Below are 12,710 nucleotides of genomic sequence, written 5' to 3' on the forward strand. Positions count from 1 at the left end.
CTATTTATAAAAAATACATGTCTGAAAGCATTCCACATACTCATTAGTTCTGAATTAAGATACAGTATAGCCATGTTAGTCTGTAGAATCAGTATGTAGAGAGATCTTGTAGCCCTTCTTAGGCTAACTGAAAGAAAGAAGTTGGCAGCATGAGCTTTTGTAGACTTAAGTCAAATGCATCTGAAGAAGTAGACTTAAATCTACAAAAGCTCATGCTGCCAACCTCTTTCTTTCAGTTAGTCTCAAAATTTCTCAACATACTTGTGAGTTCTGAGTTTATGGTTTTCATGTAGTACTCACTAGCTTTTGTGCACCGATTACATACAGACCTTCCAAAACAGATTGTGTTTTGTTGTTATCATTATGTCGCTATAGTTTTCTGTCTACGCTGTGTGCTGGGAAGGTATCTCTGATTATCAAGAAATGTATTGCAAGGCAAAGTACAATGGAATCAAAAGGAACAGTCAGAAACATCTGTATAGGTTGTGTGAACCAACAGTATACAGGAATTGCCATTTATATTAGCTCTTTAATGAACCAATTTATTTTTAACTGAGACAGTGAGGAGAGTGGTTCTCTGTTGAATAAATCAATTTATTTCAGTCACAGACCAGAAATACAAAACATATACAAATAACAAATCAACATTGTATTTACAACACACCCACAACATGTTTGAGACTGTGTCCACACTACAGAAATAATCCACTTTGACTCCACTTTAATTGCCATGGCTCAATGCTATGGAATTCTTGGGATTGTAGTTGTGGCACCAGAATACTCTGACAGAGAAGGCTAGATGCATCACAAAACTACAGTTTCCGTAGCACAAAGCTATGGCAGTTCAAATGTGTCAAACTGGATTATTTATGCTGTGCAGATGCAACCTAAGGCATGGTACATACAAATACAGAAATAATTAAAATATATAAGCTAAAACATTCACTAAGATCTTTTATGACTTGTCTCCTTAGTTTTATAGAAGAAGCACAAAACCTGCCCACTTTTAAAGTGATCTCTGATTCCTTAACTTCTGTTATAACGAGACATGCTCATTCAAACCCTTCCAAGTCAGTAATGCAGTAATTACTATGCAGTAATGGTGATAGCAAAATACTGTACTAAATCTGGCTAAGGTGAAAGATTTCCTAAATTTGGGAATATCCAGCTTGGATAGATAGCTGGCTGGTGTAAACAACCTCCTATCATCTTTAATTTCAGGATATCTTGCCAATTTACTCCGATAGCATTGCAGCTCCCAGATACATTGCTTATTTATGGGTATTTTAATTAAAGCGTGAGATATGAACCCCAAGCAGCTTTTTTTGCAGCATAGATTTCCATTTTGTCTGACATGTGTCTATTAAAGTTAGAAGAGCCAAACTCCCTGGAAGGATAAAAAAACAAACAGTTTTAACTAATAATTGATCTGAAGTACCCATGTGCCACACTGCAGTATATTAGATGCACATCACCAGTACCACCTTATAAGGGTGTTAACATAACAATGCAGTTGTGACGTGCCTTCCTCCACCCATTTGATGGGTACTATTGCTATTTGTGCATGGCTTGGTGCCTTCACAATTAACTACTTGCTTCATGGTCTAGGTCACACACAAATCAGCCCTTATTGGTAATCAATGATATTGGAGAGAATAAGTAGCCCATTGTTTTATAGGTCTCTTTAGGAACTTCTGAGTAGGTCCTGTGAATTTTCAAAGCTTAGTGCACTAATGAATTTCAAAAAATGCATTAGGTATCTACTACTGTAAAGAATATCAGCTTGTTGTTTTTTTTATGGACCCATTCCAGAAGCAATTTATTAATACTAGTTAAAGGTGTTTTGGACATAATGCTGGACAGTTTCCTGCCTGCCTGCTGCTAGGGGATGAGAAGCACCTCAAACTCTTGTGATCATCTGTTCCCTATTCTTTTCACCTGTGGTTTGTACCCACACCACTCTTCTTTGATATTAACTATGGTGCAGCATCATATAGTTTGTCTACACCAGGATACTTAAAGCTAGTTGTCATAGTGTTGTCTAGTTAGGAGATCAAGCAATGTTGCTTTACTCTATATAGTGTCCTTGCTCAGCAGTGCATACACCACAGGTAAGGCTTTCTGTCCAATATTTGTGGCCCTAAGTAAGGCAATGTAGCCTACTTATCAAGGTTAAAACCTGAAACTGTTTGGTGTTATGTGTTTGAATTAGTTGGTATGGTACAGTGTTTGTCATTTCCTTCCCCCCCCCCCAACATCTAGATATGCAGATTAGTTTCTGCACATGTGACACAGGAACAAGGCTTTTCAAGAGCTATTGAGGTGGTTTAACTGTTTGACAAAACTGAAATGTCAGTTTAGTTCGTTGTTTTACATTCTTGTGGTTATGTATGTTTTTATGCATGTGTGTGTACACACTTTTCCCCTTACAAGTAGGCATCATCCCCTTCTACTTGACCAATAATGTTTCCTTTATTTGTGTATTTTCAAAGTCACTGTTGGAAAAATACTTATTTAACTTTTTTCTGTTCGCTTCTTATTTTTCAGGGTGTATTGAAAAAATCCTTAAGACTATTGAAAATGTTACAAGTGGCATAATTTAGCCAGTGCCCCCAGACTGATGGAGTACCAGAAGATTGGAAATGGTTTGCAAGTGACTGATATAGGGACATCTGCACTCCACATGGTGGGGTATTTGGGAAAAGTCAGTTCAGTTCTTTTTCACATTGTGCAAAGTTCTTTTTTTCTCCTCAATTTTGAGAGAGTTTTAAATTTCTATTGGTCAGTTTTTGCTATATTACAAAATTATGGTACCTATAATATTTTTATAAAATTCTTTTTCCACGGAAATCTCACTGAAATGGCGAAAGATTTACAATTTCCAAATATTATTAACTATTGAAAACATATTTGTGAGACCTTTTCTACCTGTGTTGGGTATCTTTTAAAGTACATAATGATACTAAAGTCTATTTTGTTTACTGTAAATAGAATGAATATTCAATCAGTATATAAGTCCTATTATGTATTACTATGTTTCTGTGTGGTCAGATCTAACTCTTACAACATATAAGTAACTTCTGTGGCATGAAAATTATTTTGCCATGTTTAATGTTTAGCCTTTCAGGTGTAACATTATTATTGCTTATTTTACCTCATTTTAGGACTGTAGTTCTGCTGAAATAAGTCCAGATGAATGCTGCCCAGCTTGCAGAAAGAAAGGTCTGATACAGCCCTTAAGAACACATCGGATCAATTTCAAGGAATTGATATTCCTATGTGAAAATCCACAGGTACAAGTTAATAGCTCTTTGACATACAAAATAGGTGTCAGAGAGCCATTTTCTATTAAACCACAAGCATATTATATCTCAATGCATTAATAATTTCTATTAAGGATAGCTGGGTGTAATATAATGAAGAAGATGTAGAAGGCAAGATCCTGTTGCCAGGATCAAGAGCATATCTGAAGTTGCTTAATTCAAATAAATATTCAAGGCTGAAGTGTCCCATTTTTTAAAATGTAAAAACATGAAAGCCATGTTCAAGAGTATACTCAATCCATACAGCAATAGCAATAGCATTTATATTTCTGTACCACTTTTATAGTACTAAGCACTCTCTAAGCTGTTTACAATGTGTTAGCCAATTGCCCCCAACAAGCTGGGTACTCATTTTACCAACCTATGAAAGGATGAAAGACTGAGTCAGCCTGGAGCCTTTATATTCAGTCATACCAAGTTGCATAACTGTTCTTTGATATAATGCCCATTTATTAAGACCAGTTTATCAACTTATCAATATAAACATCTCTGGATATATCCATATTTAACAACAGGTCCTATCTTTGCCTGCTTTGCATCATTATTAATCTTTGATTTCCTACTATTGTAATGTTTTGTGGGTGAACAGAAGCATAAATGTTTCCCAAGGTAGTGGAGCTAGATATTTTTGGGGTCCTGAACAATATATTCAAGTGCTGGTACTTCAAAGACACCTCATGAAAAGGAGAAATTGGGGAAAGCTTTGAAAAATGGAAAATGGTGCTTTTCAAATCCTAAATGAATTATTTTGGCCCACTGTCTTTACGAAGAGTAGACTGGAATGCCTAGGTTCCCAACTGTGTGGAAGAAGTAGCATTGACCTCTCCTAGTCAAAACAGTGTATTATGCTTGGGGATGAACATGCAGAAAAAGTAGTGGGTGGTGAGTGTGCAAACAGATTAATCAGTAAGAGAGCTTGTGGTGAAAGGGAGATATTTAAAGTTGTAAAACTCCGGTCAACATTTTTCAATCTACTCTCAATTCAGTAAAGTTAAACATTGCCTTCCTCTTTTCAAAAACAAGAAAAAGTAATAACAATAAGCATATCTATGTCCAGAAAAGCAGCATTTTGAAATATCCTTCAAAGAATGAAAAGAGGTACCCTTTTGAGAGCTAAACCTCAGAGACATTTCAGAGTGTCATTTACATAATGAGATCTGGAGTTATTTTTTTTTTAAAAAAAAATAAAATATCACTTGGGGAGGAGTATTACTTAAAACATATCAAGATTTTATTGGCTTTCAGTTGAATGTGTATCTTTAATAATCATTGTTTCTGTGGACAGTTCTTTATTTCGTCCCAGAAATTTGAAATATGTATCTGAATAATTTATTCAGGTACTATATGTAGATCTATTTGTCTGGCATGTTCTGTCTCTCATTCTCTCTCTTTTTTTCCCCCAGTGCATCTATCCTCTAGGGTTTGAACCACTAAGCAATATTATTACTCCCATTGATCCAAAAGATTATTTGTCTCAGGGCAGTAGCAGGAAAAGAAAGTTCTTTGATACAAGCCTGGTGACATCTTCTTTTGAACCACACTTAAAATTGACTAGGAGCGATAATTTGATAGACACTAAGCAAACACTTGTTCCTAAGTGCCATGGAAATAATACATTTGAGACTCACTTGGGACAACCAGATTTTCCAAAAGCTCATCAACCAGATGTTTGTAATACAGCTGACTCCATGGAGAGACAAATTGGTTTGGAAATGGCAGCTACAGAAAACTTACCTGGGATGTCCATTGTGCAAACACAGCTTTTGTCAGGTTCTGAAAGTGGTTCATCCATGCCTCAGATTTTACCTCAAGACAAACAGTCTCTGCCAGAACAACTTTGGCTTCAGTGGAGGAATGCACATGCTCTCTGCTGGTTAGATTGTATTCTGTCAGCACTTGTGCATTTAGAGACACTAAAAAAGATACGTAGTGAATCCATCTCAAAAAATATATCTGTAATCCAGAGACTGTTGATAAAGTATAATGAAGCAATTGCACTTGTGAATAATTACCGAAGAGGTAAGTCATACGTGGGAGTTTTTTTTCCTTTTAGCTGTTAAAAATAATTTGACTCAGATTTATATAATTCTGAGCCTCTGACAATGTAAATAATTAAAAATAATCACAGGGCCTGCATACTCCTTTTTTCTAGAATTTTATGTATGCATATAGCACATTCACTGGCCTTCAGTACTGAAAAACTGATTTTTCTATTAGGCTGATTTTTCTATTAGGCGTTTCTAAAAGACTCCATGTCTTTTAAATTATTGAACAGCCTTTGACAGTGCCATTGTAGTGAAAACTGGTCACACAGAAGTCAAGAAGTCCCCCCTCTACTTTCATAAGGTGTTCCTTCCACTTCTAACCTGCTCAAATAAGCAGGAGTTGCCCAGATAGTTCAGTAGCCTTCAATCCTTCCTTTATGCACAATTGATTTTAGAATTTGTCAGTTGTGAAGAAGTACAGTGTGCCCTTGGTATCCACAGGGGATCTGTTCTAGACCACCACCCTCCCCCACATGGATACCAAAATCCATGGGACCTCAACTCCCATTGTCCCACTCTGACATTAGGGACAGCCCCCATTGTCTGCAATGGCTGTGTGCACATGGCCACACGACCATTAGAAACAATGGGACAGGGGTTTACTTGAAGTCTCATTGTCCCTAGTGGCAGCACGGTCGCATGCACACACTGCCATAGCCACATACGTGCACATGCCACCATTGGAGACGACGGTTGGCTTGCCGTCTGTGAATGCTTAAATCTGCGGATGGCAAGTCTGCGAATACAGAGGTCCCACTGTATATGTATGATGATGGTATTCTGTTTGTGTGACAACTAAAATACAAAGCAAAATTTCCAACTTTCTGTCGTTTGAAAACAGTTTCTAGGCTAAGGAACCCCTAAATGTTTGTTACCAACCCCACCCCTCACTTGCACACTGAGAGTTGTAAGGCAGTTTCCAGGACACGTACTTGGCTATAGTAGAATGTTAGGTTGGCCTATAAGCCTTCACTACTGGTAGATGAATGATTTATGCAACTTGCAGTTAAGTACTATATTTTCAGTGTGGCTATAGTAATAAAATTTAAACAGGAACTATTTTCCTTCTGTATACATAGAATTTGTTACTTGCATTGCTTTTGCCTGCTGCAAAACAAATTAGTCTACATAATTCCATTTATTAAACATAATTACTATTGGTTCATATTAGAAGATAGCAGGCTTGCAAGACTAATGTATTAATCAACAAACTGTTTCATGTAGGTGAAAATACTGTGGAAGTTCCTTCGGATATTGTATCAAAAGCTGAATCTCACTTGAATGAAATCAGGAACATAATTTTTGTCCAGCTTCAACCTCAACTTAAATGTAAATTGGGTAAGCATATACTAGGGGAATGGGTTGGGTTTCATAAAATGTTGCTTTGTGCGTGTGCGTGTGAAATGTAGCAGTAAACTAGTACATCTCCAAGTCTTTTTACTGTCCTGTATCTTTCCCTCCTGCTTTCCTTATTTGTAGGTCAAGAGGGAGCCATTCCTTAGAGTTATGTATTGATATATTATAGTATACAGTATATAAGTATTTTTGCTCATCTTCTTCAGCTTGGCCTGCCCATTAGCTAGAAACCACTTTTCTCTGTCATTATCTTCAGATAAGGGCCTAGTTCAGTGATTTAGGGCCCTTGTGTATTATAGCTGTTATTATTTATTACGCAGGCATAAGGAGAAAACTGCAGAATAAGATGAAAGGTTTATCTAGTCCGACATTCTGCTTTCTACAGTGGCAAGCCAGTTGCTTCAAGTAGTTTAATTTATTTCATTTTATTTCATTTTATTAGCTGTATTAGCTGTATTAGCTGTACTTGCTTCAGTAGTTAGTTTTGATTAGGATAGTGCTTCTGAGCTGGTTTATAATAACGAGTCTTCTTGTCTCCCAGTATTGGTAGAAAGATGGGATATAAATAATAATTAAAAACATATGATAGTAAATGGTAAGAAAAGCTATTGGAACAATTACCAAACAACAGATCAAGGGCTGTGAGATGTAATAATATTTGATTTGGCACAGAAAGAACAAGCTTGTAGGAGTGTTGGGGTCAAGTGCCTTATTCCATCCTTACGTAATTATCACATTGTTCTTTTCATGGTTTGAGGGAATCCATCGTTTGCAATTTTGAGCTGCCAAAGTAGGGTTGTAAATAAATCAATACAGTATTTCTACAGAATAGTACCTTGATTTGATCCTAGTTTAGAGGACAAATACCTGCTACAGTTTGCTGTTAGAACAAAATGGCAAAAAAGAAAAAGGAGGAGGAGTGTACTGTATATCTTCACTGTCTTTTAAATTGATGTATTTTAACTGATGTGGTTTGTCTGTTAATTGTTGTTGCTTCCTACCTCGATCCATGGGGAGAGACAGCTAAGCAACAGATATTAATAATATTATTATCATCTGAGAGTGTATCTTCAATTATTTTTCTGTTTATAGAGAATTAGACACTGTTTACTAGGTATATCCATTTGAAGTATATCAGTTAAAGTAAGAACCTACATGAACCCAGTAAACAGTGCAATAATCTTTTTTGGGCTAGACTCTTATTTTATAAACTGGGTGCAAAATATACTGTTTACCATGATATAAATCTGGGCAGGAATATCTGTAAGATTAAGAACTGGCCCTTATGACAGTATTTTTTGGAATCCTGAAATACAGTACATCTTTTTTGGGGGGGAATGCTTCTCGGCTAAGCTAGCATAAAATGGTTGTGTGCTTAATAGATTCTTCTGTTGTAATAATAAAAAGTTATTACAGTATTTCAGTTTTTCTTTTTTCTTTTTTTTCTTTCAAAGGTGAGGAGGAAAGTCCATTGTTTGCTTTTCCTCTACTTCTACACAAGGACTCAGAAATAGAGAAACTTTTTCTCCATTCTTTTTCATGGAATCTTGAATGCTCACAGTGTGGCTACCACATCTCTGACAGGTTGGTTTCTTTAGAAGCCTCCTCCCCCATTTACTACTGACTTATCCTAACAGTAAAATCAGTTTAGATTTCTTTCCCTTCTTTTCTGAAACAATATGTAATGCGTGATTGATGTGGCGTTAAGAGGATAAAGTTACTGTGCATCTTGTTTCATAGTTTCACATAAAGCATATGCTGTGAAAATACAGACTTGATCTAAGAACTGTTGATCTTTTATTGTTGTTTATCAAGGGCTATTGTACTTTTTCAGAATTGGGAGCTAATGAATTTTTTTTAAAAAAAATCTCAGACACTCTTTAGACACTGTTGAATCTTAGCATAAAATATGTTCCTAGGTACATCCACTTTCATTCCATTCTTCCATTATGGGAAAGTGATATATAACAATGTCATTTATTCTTAATTGTCAAAAGGTTTAGTTGAAAAGTAAAATTATATTTCTGTTCTATTGCAGATAGAGCCAAAATTCATGTAGCCTGCTAGTAAACTATCCACTCTGTCACTCCCTAACAATATTTTCAAAAATTGCATGCAGATTTTCAGTAACCTTAGTCTGATCTTCCCGCTAGTTTTAGACTGAATTTGCCACTGACTTCAACATTTTGGCTCACTAGCTTGAAATCAAATCTGTATATAGACCATTTATTTGAATTGTTGTTCTGGCTGTCTAGATTTGGTGCTGATATTTAGCTTTGCAATAAGTTTGCTAATGCTGTCCATCAGTAATTATTTTCGTTATTTCAGGTGTCAGAAGACATTGACAACATTTACAAATATAATTCCAGAATGGCACCCTCTGAATGCGGTTCATATTGCTCCTTGTAATAACTGTAATCACAAATCTCAAAGAAGAAAAATGGTTTTGGAAAAGTAAGTATAAACCATATTAATACTGTAAAAAAAATTAAAACTCTATTAGGAATGAGGAAAATAATGAGATGCAGCTGAAGTATATATTGTAGTGCTGAGTATTTGAACAACATCTTGCTAATTTTGCAAAGGGGGTCTTGTAGTACTTTTGAGACTAGTTGAGAGAAAGAAGTTGGCCACATCAGCTTTTGTAGATTAAATCTTCATTATCAAATGCATGGATGCACAAAGCATTCCTGGTTACTGATGAAGCAGGCTTAGTGCCCATACAGACAGGCAGGATACCACAGGCCAACTGTGGTATCCCACCCATGGTTCTGACCCCATTCTGTCTCTAGGGTGGTGCAGAAACAGGCATTTATTCACACGCCTGCCTGCTGCTGCATCATGAAGTTGTTGGCCCCATGCACCCCTTGCTTGCCACTACCATTGCTTTCCCTGGGGAGTCATCTGCCATGGCCCATAAGGATGGAAACGGGGTGCCTGATTTCACCCATGTGGCCAGGTGCCCCCTTGCACTGTCACAGGCTGTGACTGGGGACTGCATATAGAACATGACAGCAGAAGCAGCAGGTAACTGAGCAGCTGTGCAGTCTGCCAGCTGTTACTGTAGAGTTTCCAGGAAACTCCACTGTAAACATCCAGTCTTTTTAGACCAGGACAAAATCAGTTCAGAACTGCTGGGTTAGCATCCAGACTGTCCAGTCTCGGCCTGGAGCTATTGGTCATCTTTGTCTATACAAGACAGTGCTGGGCTGGGGGAACATGTGCCATTTGATCCATGCATTCAGCCCTTTAGTCTACAAAAGCTCATGCTACCAGCTTTTTTTCTCTCAATTTTAAAGGTGCTACAACATTGCTTTGCATACTGATCAAGTCTAACATGGCATTGGGCCAGAGCAGATGGGCGCAAAAAAACAGCCCAAGTCTGCTCTGGCTGCAAGCAGGTCAGGACTGTGCTGATCGCATGGCCTGCTCTCAAAGTGGGCCATGGCTGCAGGACAGTACACACACCACCAGAAGCTGGATTATTTTCCCCCCCTCCGGTCCAAAGGACCGGAGCGCGGCTTCAGGCTACCTTGGAGGTGTGCATCATTTGAACAAAAAACAAAACGTAAAGGGTTCAGCCAAAGAAAATCTATATGTGTAAAATATAACTAAATAAATTAAATAAATTATATCCCACTTGCAATTACCAAAAGACACTACTGTGAAGAAATAAGGGATTAAATAAACCCTGGAGTAGAGAAGCCAGTAGAATTTCTAAAAGGGTGTAAGTACCCCACTGAAAAATGAGCAAAAAATATACAAACTAAAATCCAGAGTAATCGAACCCTGGAGCAGGAAAGCCAGTAAAATTTCTAAAAGGGTTACAATACCCCACTAAGAGTTATGTAAATGCAAAAATTAAATCATAAAATGATATAAAACACTAAAGGCCAGACGCGTTTTGACCTCAGTCTTCCTCAGTGGCCTATAAGCATTTAAAATATATTTTATATCTGCTCGTCAACACACTCAATGTGTCTCTACTCAATTCAAAAGCAACAATGGTCATGTATTGCTCACTAAGACCTTTATATAACCTGATAATGTGGTAATAGGAACAATCCTGCCAAGACTCAGAAGAAGATCCTAGAGAAAACTTAGAGTGTAAAAGAGTAATGAAAGGCTCACACCACCAACTCACACTTAAGCCCACCAGGGATTCAGATCTCAATGATGAATCCTTTTGGGTTGCAGTTTTTTTATTGTTTTGTGTTCTTAGTATTAGATATCCTATCCAAACACCCAAACTTTAATGGAATTCTTCTCCTATTTACAAAGTCTCTTATATGGCCAGCCAAACCGGTAGTGGAAACCAGTCATCATTTGAACAACATGGCTGCAAAGTGGCCGGAAGTTGCTTCATTTGGCCTGCCTATTCCAGGCCATTGTCTTTGAATTGGTATGATTTTAGTAGAAGTTATTCATGCCACCCATGTAAAGGTGAAGTTGCTAGTTGGGAACCTGCAACTTCCTGGAATGAAGCAGCAACTGTTGGTCAGCTATTGAAAAGGCTGTTACTATTTGCACTAAAACTATGTTTGCTATTTCATTTGGGTGGTTGTTGAATAGAGCAATCTCAAATTGTGATTTTTGCAAGGAATTCACAGGCAGAATAGTGATATATATGTGGGCTTTTGTCTTTTTGATAGTGTCCCCCCTGTATTTATGGTGCATTTCGTCGAAGGCTTGTCACATAATAACCTCGCAGCCTATTCATTTCAATTTCAAGATGATTCCTATCAAATAAAAGCTGTTGTTCAGTATCAGAAGAAAGAAAAACATTTTATAACATGGGTCTTGAATTCTGATGGTAAGTGTAATGCATTTTGTTATATACTTATTCTTTATAACATAACAATCTGTCTGTAATGGTAAGTAGCTCTCAATTTTTTCTTTCCAGAAGTCAGAAGAACCAGTAAGGTTTACAGTAGTCCCAATACATTTGTTGAGGTTAGGGGTGAAGGGCCAATGAATGTGGAAAAACCACAAATATAAAACCACTATTCTTTTTACCTGTAAGAATACCTCTCTAGGAATCTACAGGTCCTGCAGTGCAACTCTGTGGTCAACATCTGCCAGAAGTTGATCATAGAATCATGCTGGAGGACCTACAAATGCCTAGGAACCTCTGGTTCTCCAGCACAGCTCTATGGTCAACATCTAGCAGAGCTGGGCAAGAGGACCTAGAGATTCCTAGAGAGAAAATAATCAAATCTGCAAATAATCTAATCCGCAAAAGTCAAATGTGGAGGGCCAATTGTATATTTGTTGTTGTTGTTGTTGTCCCCCCCCTTTTTTTTAGTATACACACACACACACACTTACAGTAAATGTTTATTCTCTGGGGAAATTTTAAATGTAACAGAAGGGAAGATATATTTGTATTTGAATTATAAAAACACTGTACTTTAGCATAAAGGAATAATAATAAATTTTATTTTTTTTAAAAAAAAGGTTTATTTTACTAATAGCATAATCATTCTACGAGTGCTGATCCTTATATAGCCAAAAAGCACCATCTGCACACAAGAGGGAGACAGCAACATACTTGGAAGAACACCAAGGTTTGCAGACATATCAAGGGAGAAGGCAGTGTGTTGAGAACTAGACATGCTCTGTAGCCACAGAACACTATGTACTGCAAGTGGAAGAAGTGTAATTGAATATCCTGAAACAGGGCTTGGCTGGCAGGAACTCTGTACATTCTGCACAGTATTGTATTGTTGCAGGTGTCACTAATTTACCACATTTCTGTTTTACTGGGAATTGAATTGTTATCAACATTCCTAAGCCATCATTCTTCCACAAGAGTTAGTGCTAACATGTAGATTCACCCAGTTGCTTTTGCATTCCCTAAAGGATGTGGTGTAGTGGTCTGAGCTTTGGACTACAACTCTGGAGACTATGGTTTGAGTCCCAGCTTGGCCATGAAATCCCACTGGGTGATCTTAGGCAAGTCACACTTTCTCCCACCTTTGAATAA

The 12,710-nt window shown here is 37.2% G+C and overlaps 1 protein-coding gene across 4 annotated transcripts in view; it reads left to right on the plus strand.

Moving 5' to 3' along the window:
* Positions 1-12,710, plus strand: part of USPL1 (ubiquitin specific peptidase like 1) — a 30,426-nt gene that overhangs the window by 13,935 nt on the left and 3,781 nt on the right. The window contains exons 2-8 of one of the 4 annotated variants that reach the window (XM_042456377.1): positions 2,548-2,704; positions 3,165-3,293; positions 4,727-5,342; positions 6,593-6,706; positions 8,179-8,308; positions 9,053-9,178; positions 11,377-11,537. In XM_042456377.1, the coding sequence (XP_042312311.1) occupies positions 2,621-2,704; positions 3,165-3,293; positions 4,727-5,342; positions 6,593-6,706; positions 8,179-8,308; positions 9,053-9,178; positions 11,377-11,537 (1,360 nt within the window). In that variant the 5' untranslated portion in view covers positions 2,548-2,620. Of the gene's footprint in view, positions 1-194; positions 2,705-3,164; positions 3,294-4,726; positions 5,343-6,592; positions 6,707-8,178; positions 8,309-9,052; positions 9,179-11,376; positions 11,538-12,710 lie in introns of those variants that run through there. The other 3 variants (XM_042456376.1, XM_042456378.1, XM_042456379.1) reach the window with 3 other exon arrangements.

Source organism: Sceloporus undulatus, chromosome 3 (assembly GCF_019175285.1).
Source record: "Sceloporus undulatus isolate JIND9_A2432 ecotype Alabama chromosome 3, SceUnd_v1.1, whole genome shotgun sequence".
NCBI classification, from domain to species: Eukaryota; Metazoa; Chordata; class Lepidosauria; order Squamata; family Phrynosomatidae; genus Sceloporus; species Sceloporus undulatus.